This window comes from Falco rusticolus, chromosome 8, assembly GCF_015220075.1.
Source record: "Falco rusticolus isolate bFalRus1 chromosome 8, bFalRus1.pri, whole genome shotgun sequence".
NCBI classification, from domain to species: Eukaryota; Metazoa; Chordata; class Aves; order Falconiformes; family Falconidae; genus Falco; species Falco rusticolus.
In genome coordinates, this window is record NC_051194.1 from 58370049 (window position 1) to 58391559 (window position 21511).

Sequence of the window (21511 nt, forward strand, 5' to 3'; positions counted from 1 at the left end):
GAGGGGCGGGGGGGAAATGGCTGAGAAAAACTAGTCTGTAAAATAAATGAGTGATAATAGCTATGTTTAGTAAACGCTGCCATCTGGAAAGCAATGATTCCTGATGCAGTACAGCCTCTGGACTACACCAAGACTCTGCCACTTGCTGGCTTCCTCCTGCTGCTCTGCAGACAGCATCTCCAGACAAGCCTCACGCAAAGAAAACCAGCCAGGCAGCTGAGCCTTTCAACCTTTTCGGGCTCCCCACTGACTCACGTCACCACTGATTTGGGAAACAAAAGCACTTTGCCACATCTCCCTTCACCAATTGCATTCTCTGCCAAGCTGTGTCAAAGCCCTCTGCATCACTGCCTGGTAAATTTGGCTTTAAGCAGGTGACACATCTTCTGTCAACTTTATTTCTTCCATTGCATCTACCCCACCTTCTCTGATACCTGCATCCTCTCATATCAGCCAGTTCTTGTCACCTAGTGATTATACTCCCAGGCAGTGAGAAGGACAGTGCTGTTACAGGGACAGGATGAGGTTAACCCAGGGCAAGCATCAGCTTCTCAATGATGTGACTTTGATATAAGAAGGCATATAAGAACAGATTAACATTCTGTTAAGCTGCAAGCTAGCATGCTGGTGTTACACAACAGTAGAAGGAGAAAGGCTGTGTTCCTATTACTGACTTTTTATCGTTGATTACTGCTTTCAGGGCAGCGGATATGTCCTTCGAAGTCATTTCAAGTATATTCAGTGTCACTCCTGCTCCCCGTGACTCTACTCGCTTGGCATTGTCCATCTGGTCTCCAAATAAAGGCATTAGTACCATTGGCACCGCATTGCATATGCCCTCGTAAACACCGTGTGAGCCTCCATGGGTAATAAATGCACGAGTCTTAGGGTGAGCTGTGGAGGAAAGGAAAACTTGCTTAGTTATTTGATTTATTAAGTCACAGTAACACATCCCTGGGGAAAAACTTGTACAAAAATGGCACTGGGAGGTATATATCAAGAATTTTGGGCTGTCATGTGCGTCATTACTTGTGGACAGACTTGGGGCTGCAGAGAGCAGGACATTATGGGGGACTGAATGAACATTGGGTTGTAGCATTCTGTCTTGGTTTGGGTTATCTCTGGAAAACCTTGGATAATCCTCCAAAGTTTCTCAGATTTTAGGATGAAATCAGAGCCAAGTGAGGTTAAAGAAGATGTTACCATCGGTTACTTTTTTATCATGTCTTCCATTTGCTGGGTTTGCAAATCTCCCACAGCCAAGCCCTGTTGTCTAACCAACAAATGCACTCCTGGTAATAGCACATACAATTTTACCCCCTGAAAAGCCCAACAACCTGTCTAGAAATGTTCACTTTGGGACCTCAAATTTTCTTTTCAGTCCAGTAGACAAAATCATAACAAAAACGCGTGGCTGGGTGTTGAGACTGGCTAGTCAGAGATAAAGACGCCCATTTTTGACAGTAAAGGTAGTTAAGTGTTGGAACACCTTTCCAGACAGAGTGGTTTCATAATTCAGCAATTCTGAAGTTGCAATCTGGTAAGTTTCTGAAAGACAAGCTCTGGTTCAAACAGCAAAGCCTGTAAGGAAGTCCTGTGACCCACAGCGATACAGAGAGTCAGCACAGATGGTGCTAATGGGGCCTTACAACAGCAGTATCAGGATTAAAAGAAACACTCTGATATTTCTCAAGGTATGTCAGACCTACCTAGAAGATCATTCTGTGGCAGCCATTTGACGAGCTTTACGTTCTTTGGCAGGTTGGGAGGCGCCTCTCCCGTGTATCGCCACAAAACCTTTCAAGAGAAGTAAACACAATGTCAGCTCTCAGCAACCAGTCTCTTGCTGTTCCTCGGTGGGTTACAAAGCCACAGCTGAAAACGTCTGTGGTGAACAAAACCTGTTTTATCAAGCAGACCAGGTGGGGTGATTGTTTTTTCTGGCATCAGGGAGCAGGAGAAAGAAGGGAGGACCAGGCACACTGAAAGCTGAAGGTAGGCATGTACTGTATTTGAAAACATTGTTGAATTGCTGTGCTGGAAGGAGAAAAGGGAAACTACCGTTTGAGGGACTGATCCCAAGGCTTCTGCGATTTCTTTGGCTTTCTTCATAGGAATCTCAGAGACCATGGAGCCCAGCGAGAAGACAATAATGCCATGTTCCCCAGAGGCATTCACAATAGCTTCAAATTCCTGCCAACACAAAGCACATCTTAGTTGAAGTCCTTTCCACATCATATGCTGTAATTCCTGTCACGTTCCCACAAAACTATCTGGAAAGGCAATAAAATAAGCAGTCAACACAAGAAAATTATGATCAGGAAAATCAGTTATCTGTATGAAAATGAGTCCCAGGGAAGAAAAATAGGCACAGGTGGATGAAGGTGCATGAGTGTTTGCAGGATTGAAGCCTGAACCAAGATTCAGTACATACATGAGAAAAAATTTACTTTAAACCAGTCGTATAGCAAAGCCTGCCTGCTCAAAGACATGGGTTTCTGTGCAGTAAAAAAGGTGTTGTACCAATTAAGGAGATCAATTCATTGTCATACTTTCCCTGGCAACCGATCCCCAGGTGAATATATTGTGGTTTATTTTCACATTTATTGCAAGTCAGATGCTCTGGATTTAGAGTTGATGCTCTTCTTTTCAGACCATGCAGCTGCAAGAGAGAATTAAGATTTTTGAAGAGTGTTCTGACAGCAGATATCTCTAACTTCTAATGTCTGGATTTATTGGGTCTGCTTTGAGTATGATAATATTGAACCGCTGCCAGTTTTTTATCTCTTTTTTTGTTTGATTTAAATCATAGAAGGGCTACGAGATCTGTCACTAGACTCCAAGAACAAAAGGGTTCCTATAAAGCATAAAAACAGCTGAAGGCTGGAACAAAAATCCTGTGCCATAGAAAAATATTTGGTAAAGCCAGGGAAGGAAAGACAAAACTGGAGGGAACTGTTGCAGGCAGAGTTAAATGGCTAGAATAAAATGAACTAAATGTTCCTGTTAGTCTGGCGATTGAAGTGCTATCTCTAGGGTCTGAGGGTATAACCAAGACTAAATCTCTTCGTTGGTGCTCTGTTATGTATTTTTGTGGCTGATCAGAGTGCCGTGGCCTTTCGCTTGAAGCTGGATCCCAAATAGACAGAGCCATTAAAGGTTTGGTGATAGCAGCACCCTGAACAGCAGACCTGATGCTCTCCCTGGGGGCAAACAAGGCGAAATGTAACTCTAATTTCAGGGCTTCGTTCTGTCTTACCAGTTTTCTCTGAAAACACGCTCTCCATTCGGGTGTCATAGATGTCTGGTTGGAAACTCAGGTCTCAGTTCTACAGAAACTCACAGACACCCGGGAACTGCAAAATCCTCCCCAAATTACAAATGTGCTTCTGATACAAATTTCTTTGGCCAATGGTTGACACGCTTCCTGCAGTTCCTGATGCAGTGGAACGCTTACAGCTATTTCAAGGTGTATTTAGCCTTATTAATTTTCTGCGGGACCAGTCACATCAGTTTTACTCTGTTCTTTAAATGTTTTTGTGTGCCAAGGTCTGACTTCCTGCTCAGGAGTGCCACTATTCTTAGGAAACTTTTTGCAGCCCTGCTTTGGGAATACGAAGGTTATTTCAGTAGTTGTTTTAACTAGCATCTGCTCATCTCGGTGGTGCATAGCACCACCTCTATGAAATACCTGCAGTGGACACTCACTGAAAAATAAGTGAAAGCACTAAGAATTCAGAGGATTTCTTAGTGGAAAGTGGCAGATAATCCCATATTTAGGAAGTCTGGCATAGTTCAAGCAAAATACAGTTGCAGTCCAGATCTGGGACAGAGTATACAAAAGAAGCAGACATCTCTTGCTGCTTCACTGGGTGGTGGGGTTGTCATTTAGGTCTGCCACTGTCTGAAATTCCTGCAGAAATGGTAATTTTTTGCCATAAGCAGTGAACTGCTCAGGCTAACCATGAGATTGCCCACACACTGGAGGAACATCATGCAGTCCGTGTAGCGAGTGAAGAACCTAGGAATGTAAGAAGGAGGATTTGGACAGAGAGTAGCATGGAAGTCTAAGCTGCTTGGCAGTCCCCATGAAAGGTACACAGAAGGTAGGGAGAGATGTTTGGCCACTATCTGTCCACATGGAAAAAAAAATGCCCTTGAGCAGAGGACTAGCATGATTTGGCCTGCTGCATTACTCCAGGTAGCACCAAGTCTTGTTAACAGGTATACAAAACAAAATTACTGAAAATAGGCAGCCGGAATATGCTGGGACGAAATAAATAAATAAATAGATAAATAAATAAATAGATAGATAAACAGATAAATAAATAAATAAATGAGTAAGTAAGTAAGTAAATAAATAAATAAATGGTAAGCCCCAGCCTTTTTGTGCATGCTTGTCTGGGAATCCAGAGGGTTTGCTTTCCACCTTGCTTTTCTGCCTGTTTTGATGTGTTACTGGCGGGAGCTCCATCTCATGGTGAGCGCAAACATTGCAGTCATAGCGAAACTAGGGGGGAAAAAAGATAACTGACCTGCGATAACGCTCTTTCCCGAGCGCAGCTTACGCCTCCGATCAAGACCATGTTAGGCATTAGGGGCCTGGGGTACTCAAACACAAAGTCGTATTTCATGAGCCAAACGGATGCGTGGCTGAGCAGCTCAAGCACTGTTGCCTCTTGGTGGAGGAATTCTTTGATCAAATGATCGTATGGCGAATAAAGAAAACTGCAAGCCAGGGAACTGCTCAGGCTAACTATGAGATTGCCCACACGCTGGAGGAATGCCATGCGGTCCGTGTAGCGAGTGAAGAACCTAGGAATGTACGAAGGAGGGTTTGGACAGAGAGTAGCATGGAAGTCGAGGCTGCACGGCAGTCCCCGTACAAGGTACACAGAAGGTAGGGAGAGGTGTTCAGCCACTATCTGTCCACATGGAAAAAAAGGATCCATAAAGACAGCATCAAATTTGCTTTCTTCAAGGTATTTAATCAGTTCTTTGTTAGACAGAAGACGTTTGCAGGAATCGAAGAACATGGTTGTAATATTTGCCATTTTTGAGAATTTTTCCAAGAAGGGTTGAGGTGTGAAACTCCTATAGCCCATCTTTTTAAATTCTGCCTCCACATACTCCTTAGTGTAAGACACAGAGTATGTTTTCATGGTATAATGCACCGACGAACCTATCCGTAAATTTATCTCTGGTACAACCATCACGATTTCATGTCCCCTCTGCCTGAGCCGCTCCACAACCGGGCGCATGCTGAGCCAGTGGCTGCCATCGATAGGTACAACCAAAAGCTTTCCACCTTCAGAAAAGGTCCACAGGAGCAGGAAAAACGCAACCCAGGAGGCAAGAGAATTAATTCCTGGACTTGAAGAGACCATTTCCTTTGTGCTGTCAGCAAAGGTTTAAACAGCGGCAAAACTATGGCAGGGGACAAGGAATGAAACATGGGGTACTTTGCACTTTAATCTTAACCAAGGGAAGTGTTTAATTTTTAACACACTACGTTTGCGGGGAGAAACAAGGGTAATTTTTAACAGTGAATAAAGGTTGTGTTTATCTGTGCACAGTGAAGGCTTTAACTGAGCCCTGCAAAGTAAAGTTGAATGCTCGAATTAACATTAGAGGATTCAAATGCTCAATGGAGAAGTGTCCAGCAATTGGCAGCGTGTCGCACTGAAAGGCTGAACAAGAGTCATGAATGGGAGATAACACCTGACCCAGCAATCACTGTCTTGTTAACATCCAGTTAATGATGAACTCCCTGCCTTGGGACTGCTCAGGTGATTGGACACAGCGCTTCAGAGCAGAAGCTGACCTTTGGATTACCTTGCGCTCTCGCAGTCTAAGCAATGATTGACAGAGGTTTGGTATATAGTGGGTTGTTAAGGTTTATCTTCAGATTTGTTTCTATATCGTAGCAGTTATCAAAGTGAAAGCCCTGAGTCTACAGTAGTAAATGCGATGCAAACTTAGCAACAACCTCTGCTGTTGCAACACCATCGTGGTCTGAAAAACAGAATAAACGACTGACATCTGTGCTACCTGCACAGCCCTCTAGGGAGGTTTAAACAAGCTAGGGAGGGAGGGTATCTAGTTACAATCCTGAAGGCTTCTTTTTCCAATCATCCTCTTACATGCTACCTTACACCGCTTCTCACACAAATTCAGAGGCAAAAGAACTCCCTCTACCAAGTGCCTGGGTATGTCCACAGAGTTAATTCCACATTTCCATTTTTTGTCCAGCCAAGTCCCCTGCAATTAATCAGTATTCTGCAACTGTTTGGGATTATTAAATCATATGACCTAGAATTACTTTGTCATTTCTCTAGATATAGTGTACAGGCCATGAGTGTCTAATGTCATGGTGATATGCTTACAACAAGCTAAGCTGTGCCTAGGCAGCTACACAGCTTAGACAACTTTGCCTAAGCTCTCCCAGAGAGAAACCCTTCAGCTGCTTGTAGTGATCCCATGATCATCTGCCCGAGCCTGAGATTCCCACTCCCAAATCATGCCGTCCTGCTATTTGATCACGTATTGGCTCAAGAACAAAAAAGAAGCACTTAAAGCAAATCTTAAATGATAGCTAATAAATGCTATAATACCCTTAGTGTAAACAATGTCAAACCTTTGATAATGGCTCCTTCTGCTCACAGTTGATGCCTCCAATATAGATCATATTTGGCATTATTGGGCGTGGATACTCAAAAATAAAGTCGTATCTCATCAGCCAAACTGATGCTTTGCTAAATAGTTCCAGTAGTGTTACTTCTCTGTGAAGAAACTCGGAAGCTAAGTTCTCATATTTTAAATAAAACAGATAGCAGAACAAATGCTCTGAAACCCCAATCAGGAGGTTCTTCACGCGCTCCATAAATGTCATGTGATCTGAACTGGATGTGAAAGTCTTTGGCACGTAAGAAAAAGGACTGGGACACTGGGCAGCTTTATAGTCTAAGGTACATGGAAACCCACGCATGAAGTACACTGAAGGGAGAGAAAGATATTCAGCAACAATTGGTCCACAGGGCAACACAGGATCCATCATAATGGCATCAAATTTGCTGTCCTGGAGATACTTCATTAGTTCTTCATTGTATAAGAGATGCTGACAAGTAGTAGAGAACATGGTGGTCAGCTCTGATAGATTGCTGAATAAAATTGTGAATTTTTCCAGAAGGGAAGGGTTATCAAATATTTTTTCACCAATGGAATGGTAGTATCTATCCACAAACTCCTGTGTGTAAGGCGCAGAGTATGTTTTAATGATGAAAGACTGTGAGCTTCTCATGAGCAAACTAGCATCAGGAATCACCGCAATGATTTCATGCCCCCTCTCCCAGAGTTTCTCCAGGACCACACGCATGCTCAGCCAGTGACTTCCATCCTGAGGCACAACCAAGAGCTTCCCACCTTCTGCCAAACTCCAGAAAGAAAGAAAAAGAACAATCCCAGCATATATCTGGTACCTCCACATAACTGTCGGCAGGAAAAGAAATGAACTGTTCCTTCTCACTTCTTACAAGCACCATATGAAAACAAAAAACAGTTGTACCTCATTTATAACTTGATGGTCTTTGATCTTTACCTCTACAAAATGTTTACCAAGACAGGTTATTGCAGTTCAAAGATCATGTTTTAAACAATGATAAAAGCATTGGTAAGTGTGCTATCAAGGGATGTAAAGTAAGAAGCATTTCCATGCATTTAAGTTATCGTAAATGAAACAATTAGCAGGGTCTTTGATTAGCAGAGGTAGCAGATTTTTGTAGAGGGATTTTTCTGGGTCAGGATTTTTTCAAGTGAGTCACTGTGCACTTGACTGTCCTGTGCCAGATTCAAGTCAGGAATCAACTTTTATGGCCACTGAGCTTCTCCAAAGAGTTGTTGCTCTGTGTGTGTTGCACTATCGACACGAGAGACATAAACCTCCAATTTTCTCTTTTACACCTTTGCTCAGAAAGGTGCCTGGAGTTCACACAGGATGTTCTACAGGGTAAGCAGGAGCTGACACACCAAGAAGTTGTGTCACCGAAGTTTGGGTAACATATTAACCAAACACTTTTTTATATAAACAATGATGCAGCAGAACACACAGTTCCTGCTCAATAGGGGCCATAAGAGTTTGTAGTTGAGTGGCTCGAGGCCGAATGTCTTTCTGAAAGCAATGATACAGCAGAATATGTGGTCCTTGCTCAAGAGAGGTAATAAGGGTTCATAGGTGAGAGGCCACAGGCCAAACTTTTTTGCAAGTTCTTAAATTAATTACTTTCAAAAGAAGTTAATAAGCCTAAGCTGTGGTATGAGCCAAGGGAAGTCCACACTTTTTTCCTGTGCTTACCAGAAGAAGGGGAGAACAAGGGTTTCTGAGCTGCTTCTGCATATGCCATGATAAGCTTTTTAAGGCAAACCCCCCCCAAACCATATTGGGAGTCCTGTTCTCTATAACATTTGACTGCAGCCTACAGCTACTCAATGGCAAGTAACAATGACAATGGACCCAAACTTCTGGGCAGCAATAAATAGTATAATTGGGGCCACAAACAGGAGTTTGAGAGATTCAGACTGAACATTTGGAAAAAGTTTTTTACCTCTGAGGTTTTGAAGGTCTGTCTGTATAACAGCTTAACTGATGTGATCTGATATAGAAGACAGTCCCGCTTCAAGGATTTGTTTAGATAGCCAAATCAGGTTGATTTGAATGGGATTTAAGTGCCTAATTATTCTCAAGAACCTGGGTTGAAGTTGCAGCAAATGATGCAATGGAAACTCAATGGGGAGATGAGTGAACGAAATAGGCGCCATTAATAAAGCAATGGCCTTAGACAGGGACGATATGCAAAGGCATATGAAAATTTTCAAGATAAACCCAGAAAAGCAGATACCTGCAGTTTGTGCTTTAAGGAAGTGCCTGACTAAGTAGATCTCACCTGCCATTAAGGCATATTTCATGGAAAGGGAAAAGGTGGATCCCAAAAATTTGCAAGTTTACAAAACAAAACAAGATACAGGAATGGTAGTGGAACAAGAGTCATTGCTGGCTGGAGAAGAAAGACTGTTTTAGACCCCCCAACCAAGCACACCTGATCAGAGAGAGCTCTGAACAGTTTGTTCTGCTGTGCAGCAGCCTAGAAGAGTTGTCTTGGAGCAAGTAGGAGTGATGGGAAAGCTGGTTTGTGAAATAGCTAGCTTTGCCAAAGGTACCTGGGTGTGATAAGCACGTTCCAAGGCTAATACTAATTGTGTCCTAAAAAGTTTGTTTTGATAGGAGCTTCTCCATGTGGCCTGTCAAAAAAAATGATGCTTGTAAACCAGCAAGAACTGTGACATCTAAGGAAACTGCATTAAAGAGGAAGCAGTTTCAGACACCAATACAGTCCCATTCTGCAGCCTGTTTTGGGGAAACTTTCTTCTCTAGCTGAGATTGAGGTGATATTAAAAGACCAAAAACTAAAGGAGGTGGACAGAAGACATTCTCACGTGCCAGGGAGATAGCTGCAGTACCTGTGTGTGTGTGTTTTCAGGTTCTAGTGGCAAAAAGATCTTGCACAACAAGGCGACGCAGCATTACATATACCTTAAGGTGGCAGCATACACTCAGGTAGTTAACCCGGAGTTGCAGATGTACTCTTACCCTATGCTAACATATAAAGGGCCTTCAAATCTCATATTTGATATATAGTCACTTCCATGTTAGTCTTGGCTGAAACATTAGCAGAACTTAAAATGTGTATTATCTGCATAACACTAATATAAACTGCTGTAAAACAACATTAAAGAGGTAAAAACCCCACAAACCAAACCCTTATGGCTAACAACAAGTTCCTAAGAGTTTAGAAGGTGTGTCACTGGATTTTGAGCAACACACAAACACCCTTTCACGTGTATATGAGTCCAGAGACTAAAGTCCATGAGTTCAGCCCATCCCAAAGGCCGGGATGAAAAAAGATATCCATCAGGAGAAAGTAAAGCTAAAGTACAGAGTTGAGTGCCAAGGTTGTACACTGGGAACAGGACAGCAAATATCCTGTTAAGGGAATGCATGATTACTTTAAGTCTACAAATCCTGGCAGTCAAAATGTACCTCTTATTAACCATCCAAATCCTTTTTAAATTCATAGGTTTTGTCTACAAAAAATATCTGCTGGTGTTGATAAGCAGATTTTTTTTACCTACAAAAAAAATCTGCTGGTGTTGAGAGGCAGCTTTTTAATTTTTTTGTGTGCACAGTGTGGAAAAGTACTCCCTTTTGTTTGCTTGGAGCTTGCTGTTGCTACATTTCAGTGTTGGTCATAGGTCTGGTACTGGGAGAAACTGCCTATCAGTTCCCCTTTCACCCTGACTACACCTTTCAGGATTTTATAGACCTCTGTCATTGTTCTTTTCATAGGTTTAGCTGTACGGTTTATTCCCCCTCTGCTTGTCTAGACTGAGTGCCAAGTTTGAATCCTCTTTAAAATGCTTCATTTTTACTGTGTGAGGTTCAGCTTTTTCTGAAAAATAAGCCCCATTTCGCTGTTTTGCAAGGTCAGTATCTGAAAAACTTACCTAACAGGAATAGTTATTTCTAAAAATAGAAGCTATGATGTTACTCTGCAAATGACCTACTATATTTGAATACACATTGAAAAAAATCTGAAATAAACTCAACATTCATTTTTTAAGAATAAAGTAACCCAACTTATACTTTATTTTTATGATGTCAGCTGATACTTTAGGTAAGTAGCATCACTGGCCTGGGGTATGCAAAAAGAATGCCACGAGCTGGAAAAATGGGCCAACAGTGGCATTGTGAAGGTCAGCAAAGGCAAAAGCAAAGTTCTGCCACTGGAATGGGATAACCCCATGCCACAGGACAGGCTGTACTCCAGCTGGACAGCTCTGCAGCAAATGACCCGGGGTCCTCTTGGACAAAAGGTGACTATGAGTCAGTAGTGTGCCATTGCAGCCACAGAAGCAATAGCATCCTGGACTATAGGAGTACGAGTGCAGCCAGCAGACAGGGAGATGACACTTCTCATCTGTTCAGCATTTGGGAGACATCTGAAGACATGTACCCAGTTTTGGGCTCTCCAGTACAAGAAATACATCAATGTGCTGGAGCAAGTCCAGCAAAAGCCAACAAGATGGTTAGGAACTGGGGACACAGGATCAATGGGGAGTTTCCCAGAGCTAATTCCATATACAACACCTTCTCCATCTTTATACTGTGCTATTCAGGTGCCTTCACTGAAACCAGTGCTGCCTCCACTTTGCAAAGCAAAAGCAGTTTGAAATCCTTCTGCTATCACCCACAGAAACAAAACTAACAAAACCTGTGTTGCAACATTTCAGAGTATGTAAAAACCTGCAAGAATGACACAAACAAAAACAGAGCATGACCCACCTGAGGCAGCTTCTTGTGAGCACAGTTTACTCCACTAACCATAATCATGTTGGGCATCAATGGTTTTGGATAGTGTAAAACAAAGTCTAGCTTCATGAGCCAAATGGAAGCCTGGCGTAAGAGATCCGGCACAGTCACATCCCGCCCAAGGAACTCAGAAGCCAGTTTTGCATATGGTTGAAAGACAAAATCACAGAGAAAATAATTTGGAAATTCAAAGATTAGGTTTTTCACCCGCTGGAGAAAGTTCATGCGGTCTGTAAGATCTGTAAATGCCCTAGGGACATAAGAAGGGGGATTGGGACACTGAGTGGCTACAGATTCTAAACCACAAGGTATCAGCTGCAAGAGAAACACGGAAGGGACTGAAAGATGTTCAGCCACTATCTGCCCACATGGTAGTAGAGGGTTTGTAAAGACGGCATCAAACTTGCTCTCCTCGAGATATCTGACAAGCTCTGTGTTGTACAGTAATTGTCTACAGGTAGACAGGAACATGGCAGAGGTTTTTTTTGAATGCTGATACATTCTAATAACTCTTTCAAGAAAAGATCCTTCTTCAAATACATCCCGTGAAAATGCTTTGAAATTTTCATCCATCTCTTCCTGTGTGAAAGGGACTGGGTACATTTTCATGACAAAGTTCTTTGTTGGCTTTATGTGCAAACTGATTTCAGGTGCGACAATGACTATTTCATGTCCCTTCTGCTTGAGACCATCCAGCACTTCCCGCATGCTGAGCCAATGACTCCCATCCACTGGCACCACCAGCAGCTTCCCACCAGCAGCCAAACTGAGCACAGACAGGAGCAGAAGCAGCATCGCCATCACTTGTGGATAAGCGTTAAGCACCGGGGCCATTTCTGCAGGAATCTGGTGAGTGCGATCCAGAAAGCAAACCACTGGTGGCACTGAAGCCACAGCACCAGCTCCATGCTTTTAAGCAATCTCTGCTACAGGCTGTCTTTTGATCCTTACGGTATTTGCTGTGTGGTAAATGTATAATCATTGATTTGATAAAAGGATGCAAAATAAGCACTAGAGTGCAGCAATCTGTGCAGGCGATTGGTAAATGTGCTGAATGCACCACATTAAGCCCCATCTGTTTCTATTAGAAAAGCTTTGGCAGCTCTATTGCCTTTGAGCAGGACCTGCCAAGCCACCATAGCCCCTTCAGCCTTATTGTAATTGATTTTTTTATCAGATGTCACTTAGCCACCACCAAGGAAATCTTCTGAGGCCTGCCTGTAAACAGACAGTGCTTCTTAGCCTGAGAGTCCGCAGCCTGCAACATTCCTCCTGGTTCCAATTTTGGAAATACCCATGTGAAGATGCAGACAAATTCATTGACAAAAAAAAAGAAGTGGTAAGGCAGCAAGGGTGCACTGGGGCAGAAGCCTCACATGCATTTCTCAGTAAATAACAGATCCTACTAGAACAATGTGCAATGTTGTATGAATTATACTGAACTGCAAGGCTTTGACAGTCTTCAGACTTGCCTGCTGTTCTTCCATCACTTGCTAAAGGGGAAAGAGAGTACTAAGTTACACGACATTGCGCAGAATGGCTTCAAATAAACGTAGTTAAAAAGGCATCAACTGAGCACACTTTATAAGTGAAAAGGTATAGCTGCCCACACAGAAAATGGAAAGTGAGGAAGAAAGTGAGAGAAAACTGATTTCTTTCATGAGTATTTGCCTAACACATCCTAAATGGGAACGTAACTCCTATCTGCAATACAAAATTCCACCTTGTGAACACAGAAGTCTATCAGAGCATGAATTAAAAACAGAGCATGACCCACCTGAGGCAGCTTCTTGTGAGCACAGTGTACTCCTCCAATTGCAATAATGTTGGGCATCAAAGGTCTTGGGTAATCGAACACAAAATCTAACCTCAGCAGCCAAATGGAAGCCTGGCGTAAGAGATCCGGCACAGTCACATCCCGCCCAAGGAACTCAGAAGCCAGTTTTGCATACGGTTGAAAGGCAAAATCACAGAGAAAATAATTTGGGATTTCAAAGATCAGGTTCCTCACCCGCTGGAGAAAGTTCATGTGGTCTGTATGCTCTGTAAATGCCCTAGGGACATAAGAAGGGGGGTTGGGACACTGAGTGGCTTCAAAATCTAAACCACAAGGTATTCCTCGTAAAAAATACACAGAAGGGACTGAAAGATGTTCAGCCAGTATCGGCCCACAGGGTAGTACAGGGTCTGTAAGAACAGCATCAAACTTGCTCTCCTCAAGATATCTGACAAGGTCTTTGTTGTGCAGTAAGTGTGCACAGCTGGAAACTGCCAAATCAGAGACTCTTTTCATACCTTCATATACTTTAAGAAATCTTTCAAGAAAAGATCCTTCTTGAAGTACATCTCTTAAAAATCGCTGGAAATTTTCATCCATCTCTTCCTGTGTGGAAGGGACTGGGTACATTTTCATGACAAAGTTCTCTGTTGGCTTTATGAACATAGTGATTTCAGGTGCGACGATGACTATTTCATGTCCCTTCTGCTTGAGACCATCCAGCACTTCCCGCATGCTGAGCCAATGACTCCCGTCCACTGGCACCACCAGCAGCTTCCCACCAGCAGCCAAACTGAGCATAGACAGGAGCAGAAGCAGCGTCGCCGTCGCTTGTGGATAAGCGTTAAGCACCGGGGCCATTTCTGCAGGAATCTGGTGAGTGCGATCCAGAAAGAATATCCCTAGCTAGGTTTCAAGCAATCTGTGATGTGCTTTCTCCAGATGATCTTTAGACTTATTTGCAGTGTGGTAAATGTACAAACATGGATATGGCAAAGATGGAATACAAGGTGTTAAAGTTCAGCCAATTTGGCACACAATATTCAGAGTATCAGCTAGACTGAGAAACACCCACCTCTTTGTATTGGAGAAACACTGGGATTTAAGGAAATGAGGGATCCTTCAACAACTGGTCTGTTCAAAAGAGCTAATTAACATATCATTCCTTTTCCAAACAAGAATTTTCAGTGTATGAAAATTTATTCACTCTTGCCAGTCCAAATCATTTTCATTTGAAAAGCTTATAAAAATATTAATGCTTCACGTGTGAAATGGCCTGGGTTTTTTATCAGTTTTATACTTGGCACTGTAATGAAAATGGAAAATTGGTTATCAACGTTCATTTCGCTGAAAGGCCTCTTTTTTGGAAGGATGAAGTAGGGGCTGGAAGAAGGAAGGGCAACAGCATGTTTTGTGCCAGTTATATTTAAAACTGAATTAGCAATTCAGAAACACTGTTCCAGATCAGCCTGGGAAGAGGATGCCTCAGGGGCATGAAAGGAAACAACATATGTCTAATGCATAGACAGGATTTGCAGACAATCAGCCCTAATTATGAAAATTACTGCACAGAAGTCAATTTTGACAATACAATGGTTTAGTATGGAGGTTTATAGTACACAACAGAATTTTTTTAGGGACATTTGCTGAACTACTGCAGCTCTAGGGACACCCTTTTTAGGGAAACTTTTCAGAAGGCAGCATAAGCTGTTGCAGAAGCTCAGTGCTTGCTAGCAGCTACGAAAACCTCCAAGAGTTGTTTAGAAGATTTTGTAAGGAATCCATGCAATGAAAGAATAAGCCTAGATTGACAGAGCAACCAGAACACTTCCTTCCAACTGATGCATTACAACATTTTATTTCTAAATTAGGAAAGGATGGTTCTATGAACTGAAAAGATTAATTGTTTTCAACAATCACTTGTAACAGTAAAACAAATAGTTTGAGTTAACAATACTGATTTGGCAAACACCAGCAGCAGACCTGCCCAGTAAGACAGGGATCTCCCTCACTCGTGGGTGTTTGCCTCGGGTGTTTGCCTCGTTAGGGAGAGTGTAGTGGTAAACTACTTCAACCTAGGCCAAAGAAAACAATTGTGTAAGGACAAATGCTTAGATCCTGCTAATCCTATGGAAGAGTACCTGCAATTAAAACCAACCCAGTTTTTCACCTATTTCCTTTGTCTTGACAGTATACCTTACTGCCTGTATAAATCCCACAAAATCACCTATGCAGTAATATACACACAGCATTTACAAACAGCATTCCCCCTTCAAACATTAGTATATTTTAACAAGGAAATCACTGACCTGAGATAATGGCTTTTTATTTCCACAGTTTATTCCTCCAATAAAAACTATGTTGGGCATCACTGGCATGGGATACTCAAAAACAAAATCCATTCTTTTAAGCCAAATTGATCCATGGCTTAAGAGCTCCTTCACTGTTACTGGTCTGTGAAGAACATCTGAGGCCAGAAGTTCAAATGGCAAATAGGCAAAATTGCAAAGAAAGGATTCTGATGACTTGAGAAATAAGTTTTCCACACGCTGGATAAATGTCATGTGGTCTGAGTTGTCTGTAAATGTTCTTGGGACGTAAGAAGGAGGGTCTGGACACTGAGTAGCCTGCAAATCAAAACTGCAAGGGAGTCCTCGCAAAAAGAAAACAGATGGGATAGACAGATGCAGAGCCAGTATCTGTCCACATGGCACAACAGGATCCGTGAGAACAGCATCAAATTTACTCTCTTCAAGATACTGCATCAGATCCTTGTTATGCAGTAAACTGCTACAAGAGGAGACATAGAGATCAGAGATGACTTGAACTTTTTCATAAAGCGCAGCAATTCTTTGAAGAAAAGGTCTTCTCTCAAAAAGATCATTTGCAAATGAATTCATGCGTGCTTCTAGTTCTTCCCTGGTTAAAGGCACTGGATATGTTTTGAGGGTGTAATATTCAGATGTCTTCACATTCAAGTTTACTTCTGGTGCCACAGCGACAATTTTGTGCTCTTTCTGGCTGAGGGCCACGAGTAGTGAGCGCATGCTGAGCCAGTGACTCCCATCCATTGGCACCACCAACAGCTTTCCACCACTGGCCAAGCAAAACAGAGACAGGAAAACCAAAACCCCTGCAGAAACTAAGTAACTGTATTTACTTACATGAGCCATGTTCCTAGAAATTCAGACTCTGCTCTCTGCCCTGGCCTAACAGATTTTAAGTAGACCCACAGCACCCTGCCAGGTTCTCACATTACCCCTTAACAACCCAACTTTTCCAGTAAAACCAGTCACCAGTAACCATTCAAGGCATTGATGAGTCATTTAAGGAACTTGATAAATCAACTTGGGTTGGGCAGGACTGGGCTTGGTATCTGAGGCTCCCTTGGGATGGGTCCTTTCTGATTGATTCCCTGTGCTGATTGAATTGTTAGACTGAAAAGAAAATCAGACTTTGCAAAAAAAATCCCAAGTCTTTGAATAGGCCTGGCACTTGGAAGCAACTGGACTTGCTGAAAGAAGGTATTAAAATGCTTTCTTGCTTTCCTTTCTTTTTGATAAGCATTTTACAGCTGTTCTGAAATGCTTGTCAAGTTTATGTCTAAAATTAGAAAATTATGCCACTATACAGCATGATATTTGTGCAAATCCTGAGGAGGAGGCTCTGTGATTTACATAAAGCTCAGCACTGGGGCCAGGTACAACACCAGGTACAAATTTATTAAAATAAGCAACACTGCAGCAGAGGTTTGTATCAGTGAAGGAAAAACACTGAATCCATGCTGTCATGCATGTAACTTCTTCGTTCTCATCCTGGCCTATCTCTCTGTGCCTCTTTTGACCATATTCTTCTTCCAGGAGCAACAGGAAGAAAAAGCCACTCAGTTCCCCTTGTACCTAATTAAATACACCAAAGCTTGGACAGAAGTAGCCAGTAATAGTCCTCTTGGTTCAGACCAGCATTGATTTTCAATGGTAAGCGCTGGCAGTACTTCAGATGAAAAACTAGAAGTAAAATACCATGTCTGAGCAGCTAGCGAGTACTTCTGACAAACTTGTCAAACCACAGGATTTTATTTTGCTGTTAGATGTACCTGTGTAATTCAGAAGCATAGCTGGAAGACACCAAGAAACCAGGACTGAACAATCAGTACTTCTGCAATACGTATTGCTGCTGGAGTGTGAGAGTGAGTTTGTCTTCAGAGGATAGCCTGATTTCAAGCTGAGGCTCCTACATATCCTTGCCTGCAGGCAGGATTTGTCTTGCAGCTTTCCCAGAGGATCTGCCTGGATTTGTCCCTGAGGAGCCATTAAGCAGCTCTCATGACAGAAGAGATAGGAAAAAACTCTACCGCGATGAAAGTGGCCATGTGGGGGGTTGACGGCAATTTGAAAGACACTTTTGTGAAAAAGCAAGATATGAACACTATCAGCTCAACAGAAATTAACAGGCAGCAAGAGGTGAAGTACCAGGTGAAGCCTGAGGGCATTTAGGGTTGGCTCTGGGGAAAATGGCCAGGCTTGTAAAATGCAAATCTGTTTTCTGTGAAGCTTGACTCATTCATTTCCCTATCCAAACTGGACATCTCCTAAAAATGCAGTTGCAAATTCAGCTGTCTAATTTTTGTGATGGAAGCTGTTGTCACACCAAAACCTTCACCACAAAATACTAGCCTTGAACTCAAACACAAGACTGCTGTTACAGAAAGGAGCACATGATGCTATTGCACATAACTCAGTAGTGAGTTATTTTTCTGACTGGATAAGGAGCTAATGCTCTTGAAGAAATATTCTACTACCTCATATGTGAGGCAAAGGATTTTTTGAAGAGCCGTTATAATTCACCTGTCCTTTTTGCATTGATCCCTGGGTGAGATGGTATTTGTGTACCTGACTTCAGCTAGAATTTAACACAGCATAGCACATGACCCCCTCACCAAAAAAATTCCCTGTGTTGGGCTGCCTGAAGGAAAGGAGATGGAATCACATCTGATTCTCCTGGTCTGTTTTTCCTGTGGATCAGCTGTACAGAAAGCATTAATCTAAATTATGTCTTTAGGTAAACGTCCATATCAAACACGTTATTAAAGCTCACTCAGATCATGCAGGTGTATGACTGCCAAAACTTTTCCCTTGTTATGCCTTTCCCAGCCAGTCACTGACCTGAGATAATGGTTTCTTCTGCCCACAGTTTATGCCTCCAATGAAAATCATATTGGGCATTACAGGCAGGGGATATTCAAAAACAAAGTCAAGTCTCTTCAGCCAAATGGATCCATGACTTAGAAGCTGTGTAATTGTCATTGGCTTTTTGAGAAAGTCCGAGGCCAAGCTTTCAAATGGTGAAAAGATCATACTGCAGGTGAAAGACTCTGAAATGCTAATCAGGAAGTTCTGCACTCTCTGAGAGAACGTCATATGGTCTGTATTGAGTGAGAACATTCGTGGGACATAGGATGGTGGGTCCGGACTCTGAGCAGCGTGAATGTCTATAGCACATGGGATGCCCCGCAAGAAGAAAACAGTAGGGATAGAAAAGTACAAAGCAATTATCTGTCCACAGAGTGATAAAGGATCTGTAAAGATGGCATCGAATTTACCTTCTTCAATGTATTTCATCATCTCTTTGTTGTACAGTAAGGAACTGCAGGAAGCTTGAAACATGGCAGAGCTCTTTCGGAAATGATCCCAAGTATTCAAAAATCTGATCAGAAAAGGCTCTTCACTGAAACAGCTTGCACTAAATGAGCGCATAAGTTCTTCCATCTCTTCCTTTTTGAAAGGTACAGGATACGTTTTCAATTCATATATTACCGAGGAATCTATCAGTATTTTGCTGTCTGGTGCAATAACAACTATTTCATGCCCTCTCTTGCTCAGCTCGACCAGCAATTCCTTCATACTGAGCCAGTGGCTGCCATCCATTGGGACCACCAGCAGTTTCCCAGCTGCAGCAGGGCCCAAGCAGCAGCAGAAGAGAAGCAGCATTGCCACCAGCATTTTGCAACTTGGACGGACAGAAGCCCACTCATGGAAGAGGCCAGGGCTGGTTCACAAGCTTTTATAGGCATGCTCCACCCATGCAAACACACCGCTGGGCAATGCTTTCTAACAATACCTCTGCCCTTTTGACTCACAGCATATTTCATGTGTTCACAAGTTTGCATGCAATGAAGTCACAGTAGGTGAGTAAGGTTTATGAAAGGTTGGGATGAGGTTTGTACATCAAAAGTGGATTTGCATGAGCACGAGAAAGGTATATCTCTTATCACACACTTCGTTCACCCAAGCCGAGACTACAGCTTAATGTCTCAGCCTTCTCTTCTTCTTCCCCTAGTAGGTCCGCAGCCTCATGTCACTTCTTACCATCGGCAACCCAGTAACTTTTGCTGACGTACTGACAACATGCTCTTCAGAACGTATGAATCCATGAAAGAGATGCATACACAGAGTGCGTGGACAGAAGCACTGCTGACCCCACACGGTAGCACTGGGTCTGTAGAGCACACGCTAAAATGACTTTTCCATCTGTGTTGAAGATCTCTGTGCCACAGCGGGCTGACAGAGCTGTCTCAGTGTTATCCCAAATCCGGGTGCTTCACCTGGTGTGCAACAGCTGACCCACACACAGAGTTGAGATATTTGTGCTTTGCACGCATGTGCAGAAGTGGGTGCTAGGTGGTAATCCACAAAGCTAGCATACCCCTTAACACAGCAAAAATTCTCATACGCTTTGAACAATTGTTTACAGTTACCTTTAGTCACACATAATTCCATTGGTTCCTTCAAGCCTTGTCTCGATTTAAAGTTACAGTGTTCTTTTTTTCACCGCACATGTTCTATGGGAGGGGGCTTTGTTGCTCGAGGGTGGATCTTTTAGTATGCTAATTAGGATAGTTCATGCATAGTTCCAGTAATTTTCTGTTTAGTCTCATCAGCCAGTTTGGTTCCCCTTGAGCTTATCTTGTTGTTCCCCAGCTTGACATATTTATGGTGTCTGTTCCTTCTCCCAAGGCCAGGTTAACTGCTTGTAAGGGTTTAACTAACATTTTCTGTTTTTCAAATTCTTTTTTGTCTTTCACTATAGATATTTACTTTCCCCCTCCCTCTCTTTTTCTTTTTTAAAGTAAATAATTCTTATATCAGCAGAATGTAGTAATTTGGTATTTTTTTATAAGTACTTTCTTTTGTAATGAAGCTGAGGCAAGTTGTACAGTGAAACATAACTTAAGGTAAAGATAAAGACGATAAATCAATGTTAAAGTACCTGCGGTTTGGTTTTTGCTTTTTATATAATAAAATGTACTTATATTTATATTTTTAATAACCAAAACCAGTTAGTACAATTGAGAAAAACTAATTATTTTTTTCATTGATGCAAACATGCTTTTTTTTTTTTGAAGATAAGTAGCCAACAGAAAATCTTTCCTCATTTCTAAATTTAACTTTCTTATCCTATTGGTTATAAAACTAAGCTGCAAAACCGCAGTTCACCGTTGTACCTCAGATAACATAAACCAACAACACATTTCTAATTCATAAACTTACAAGTTCATGGCCAATGTCAGTTGAGTTCACGATTGAAAGTTTATCAACTCTGGGTCCAGATCCTTCTCAGTTGTAAACTGCTGGGTTTTTACATGTTGGTGATAACCTCTCACCATGGAATTTTGTAAGTGGGTGGCTGGGCAGGTGCCTTTGGGATACAATTTGCTCCTCCAGGGCATTCAGGGCTTTACATCACTGGTGGAGCTTTCTTTCACATGCAGTTTCTGCACGCTTACTTTCAAGCCTGGTGGGAAAACAATGACTTTATTGAGAACCTGCCCTCCCCCCCAAAAGCAGCCAGCTCCATCACCCATGTTTTCCCCATATCAGTAGTTTACTACATAGAACTAACTTAATGGGAATTTGCAAACAGCTCTGGAGAAGGTGATGCACAAAAACAGACCTGTTGCTTATAACCTCTGAAAAGGCTGTCAGATAAGCATTAGGAGAACATGCATTCAAGCTAGACTTACAGATGAAAAGAGACAGTCATGCATGTCTCATGTGGGGCGTTTACAAACATCTGCTTGAGGCTTTAATACCAAGTCACCAATCTTGCCCACTCTTGACTCCACGTCCTTTTCAAAGACCCCTTGTGAGCAACTGCTATTTCTTTTCCTTCATTCGAATACATATAACCAGTTAGAGTGAATTAAGTGGCGTTAGAGACTGTCCTTCTAACACAAGCACTAAACATACTTATCTGGGCAAAAGGGGAGGATATTAGGACTTTCTTGAACACTACTCTGTTTCAGGGGTACT

At 42.3% G+C, this 21511-nt stretch overlaps 3 protein-coding genes across 11 annotated transcripts in view; all 3 read right to left on the minus strand.

Annotated features, from left to right (window-relative positions):
- The window catches only part of LOC119152464 (UDP-glucuronosyltransferase 1A1-like), a 42471-nt gene that overhangs the window by 1711 nt on the left and 19249 nt on the right, over nucleotides 1–21511 (minus strand). For 4 of the 9 annotated variants that reach the window (XM_037397794.1, XM_037397801.1, XM_037397800.1 and 1 more), the window contains 3 exons: nucleotides 2062–2193; nucleotides 1710–1797; nucleotides 675–894 (listed from right to left, as the gene is read on the minus strand). In XM_037397794.1, the coding sequence (XP_037253691.1) occupies nucleotides 675–894; nucleotides 1710–1797; nucleotides 2062–2193 (440 nt within the window). Of the gene's footprint in view, nucleotides 1–674; nucleotides 895–1709; nucleotides 1798–2061; nucleotides 2194–4535; nucleotides 5995–6637; nucleotides 7247–11395; nucleotides 12331–13199; nucleotides 14096–21511 lie in introns of those variants that run through there. The other 5 variants (XM_037397803.1, XM_037397802.1, XM_037397796.1 and 2 more) reach the window with 5 other exon arrangements.
- Nucleotides 15032–17763, minus strand: LOC119152465 (UDP-glucuronosyltransferase 1A1-like). Its single transcript, XM_037397804.1, has one exon. The coding sequence runs from the start codon at nucleotides 16370–16372 to the stop codon at nucleotides 15479–15481; it is 894 nt and encodes a 297-aa protein (XP_037253701.1). The 5' UTR covers nucleotides 16373–17763; the 3' UTR covers nucleotides 15032–15478.
- On the minus strand, nucleotides 17763–20073 carry LOC119152466 (UDP-glucuronosyltransferase 1A1-like). Its single transcript, XM_037397805.1, has one exon. The coding sequence runs from the start codon at nucleotides 19199–19201 to the stop codon at nucleotides 18338–18340; it is 864 nt and encodes a 287-aa protein (XP_037253702.1). The 5' UTR covers nucleotides 19202–20073; the 3' UTR covers nucleotides 17763–18337.

Coding starts and splice junctions, on each gene's coding strand:
- LOC119152465 (XM_037397804.1), bottom strand. CDS start 16,372: ATGGCTCATGTAAGTAAATACAGTTACTTAGTTTCTGCAGGGGTTTTG.
- LOC119152466 (XM_037397805.1), bottom strand. CDS start 19,201: ATGCTGGTGGCAATGCTGCTTCTCTTCTGCTGCTGCTTGGGCCCTGCT.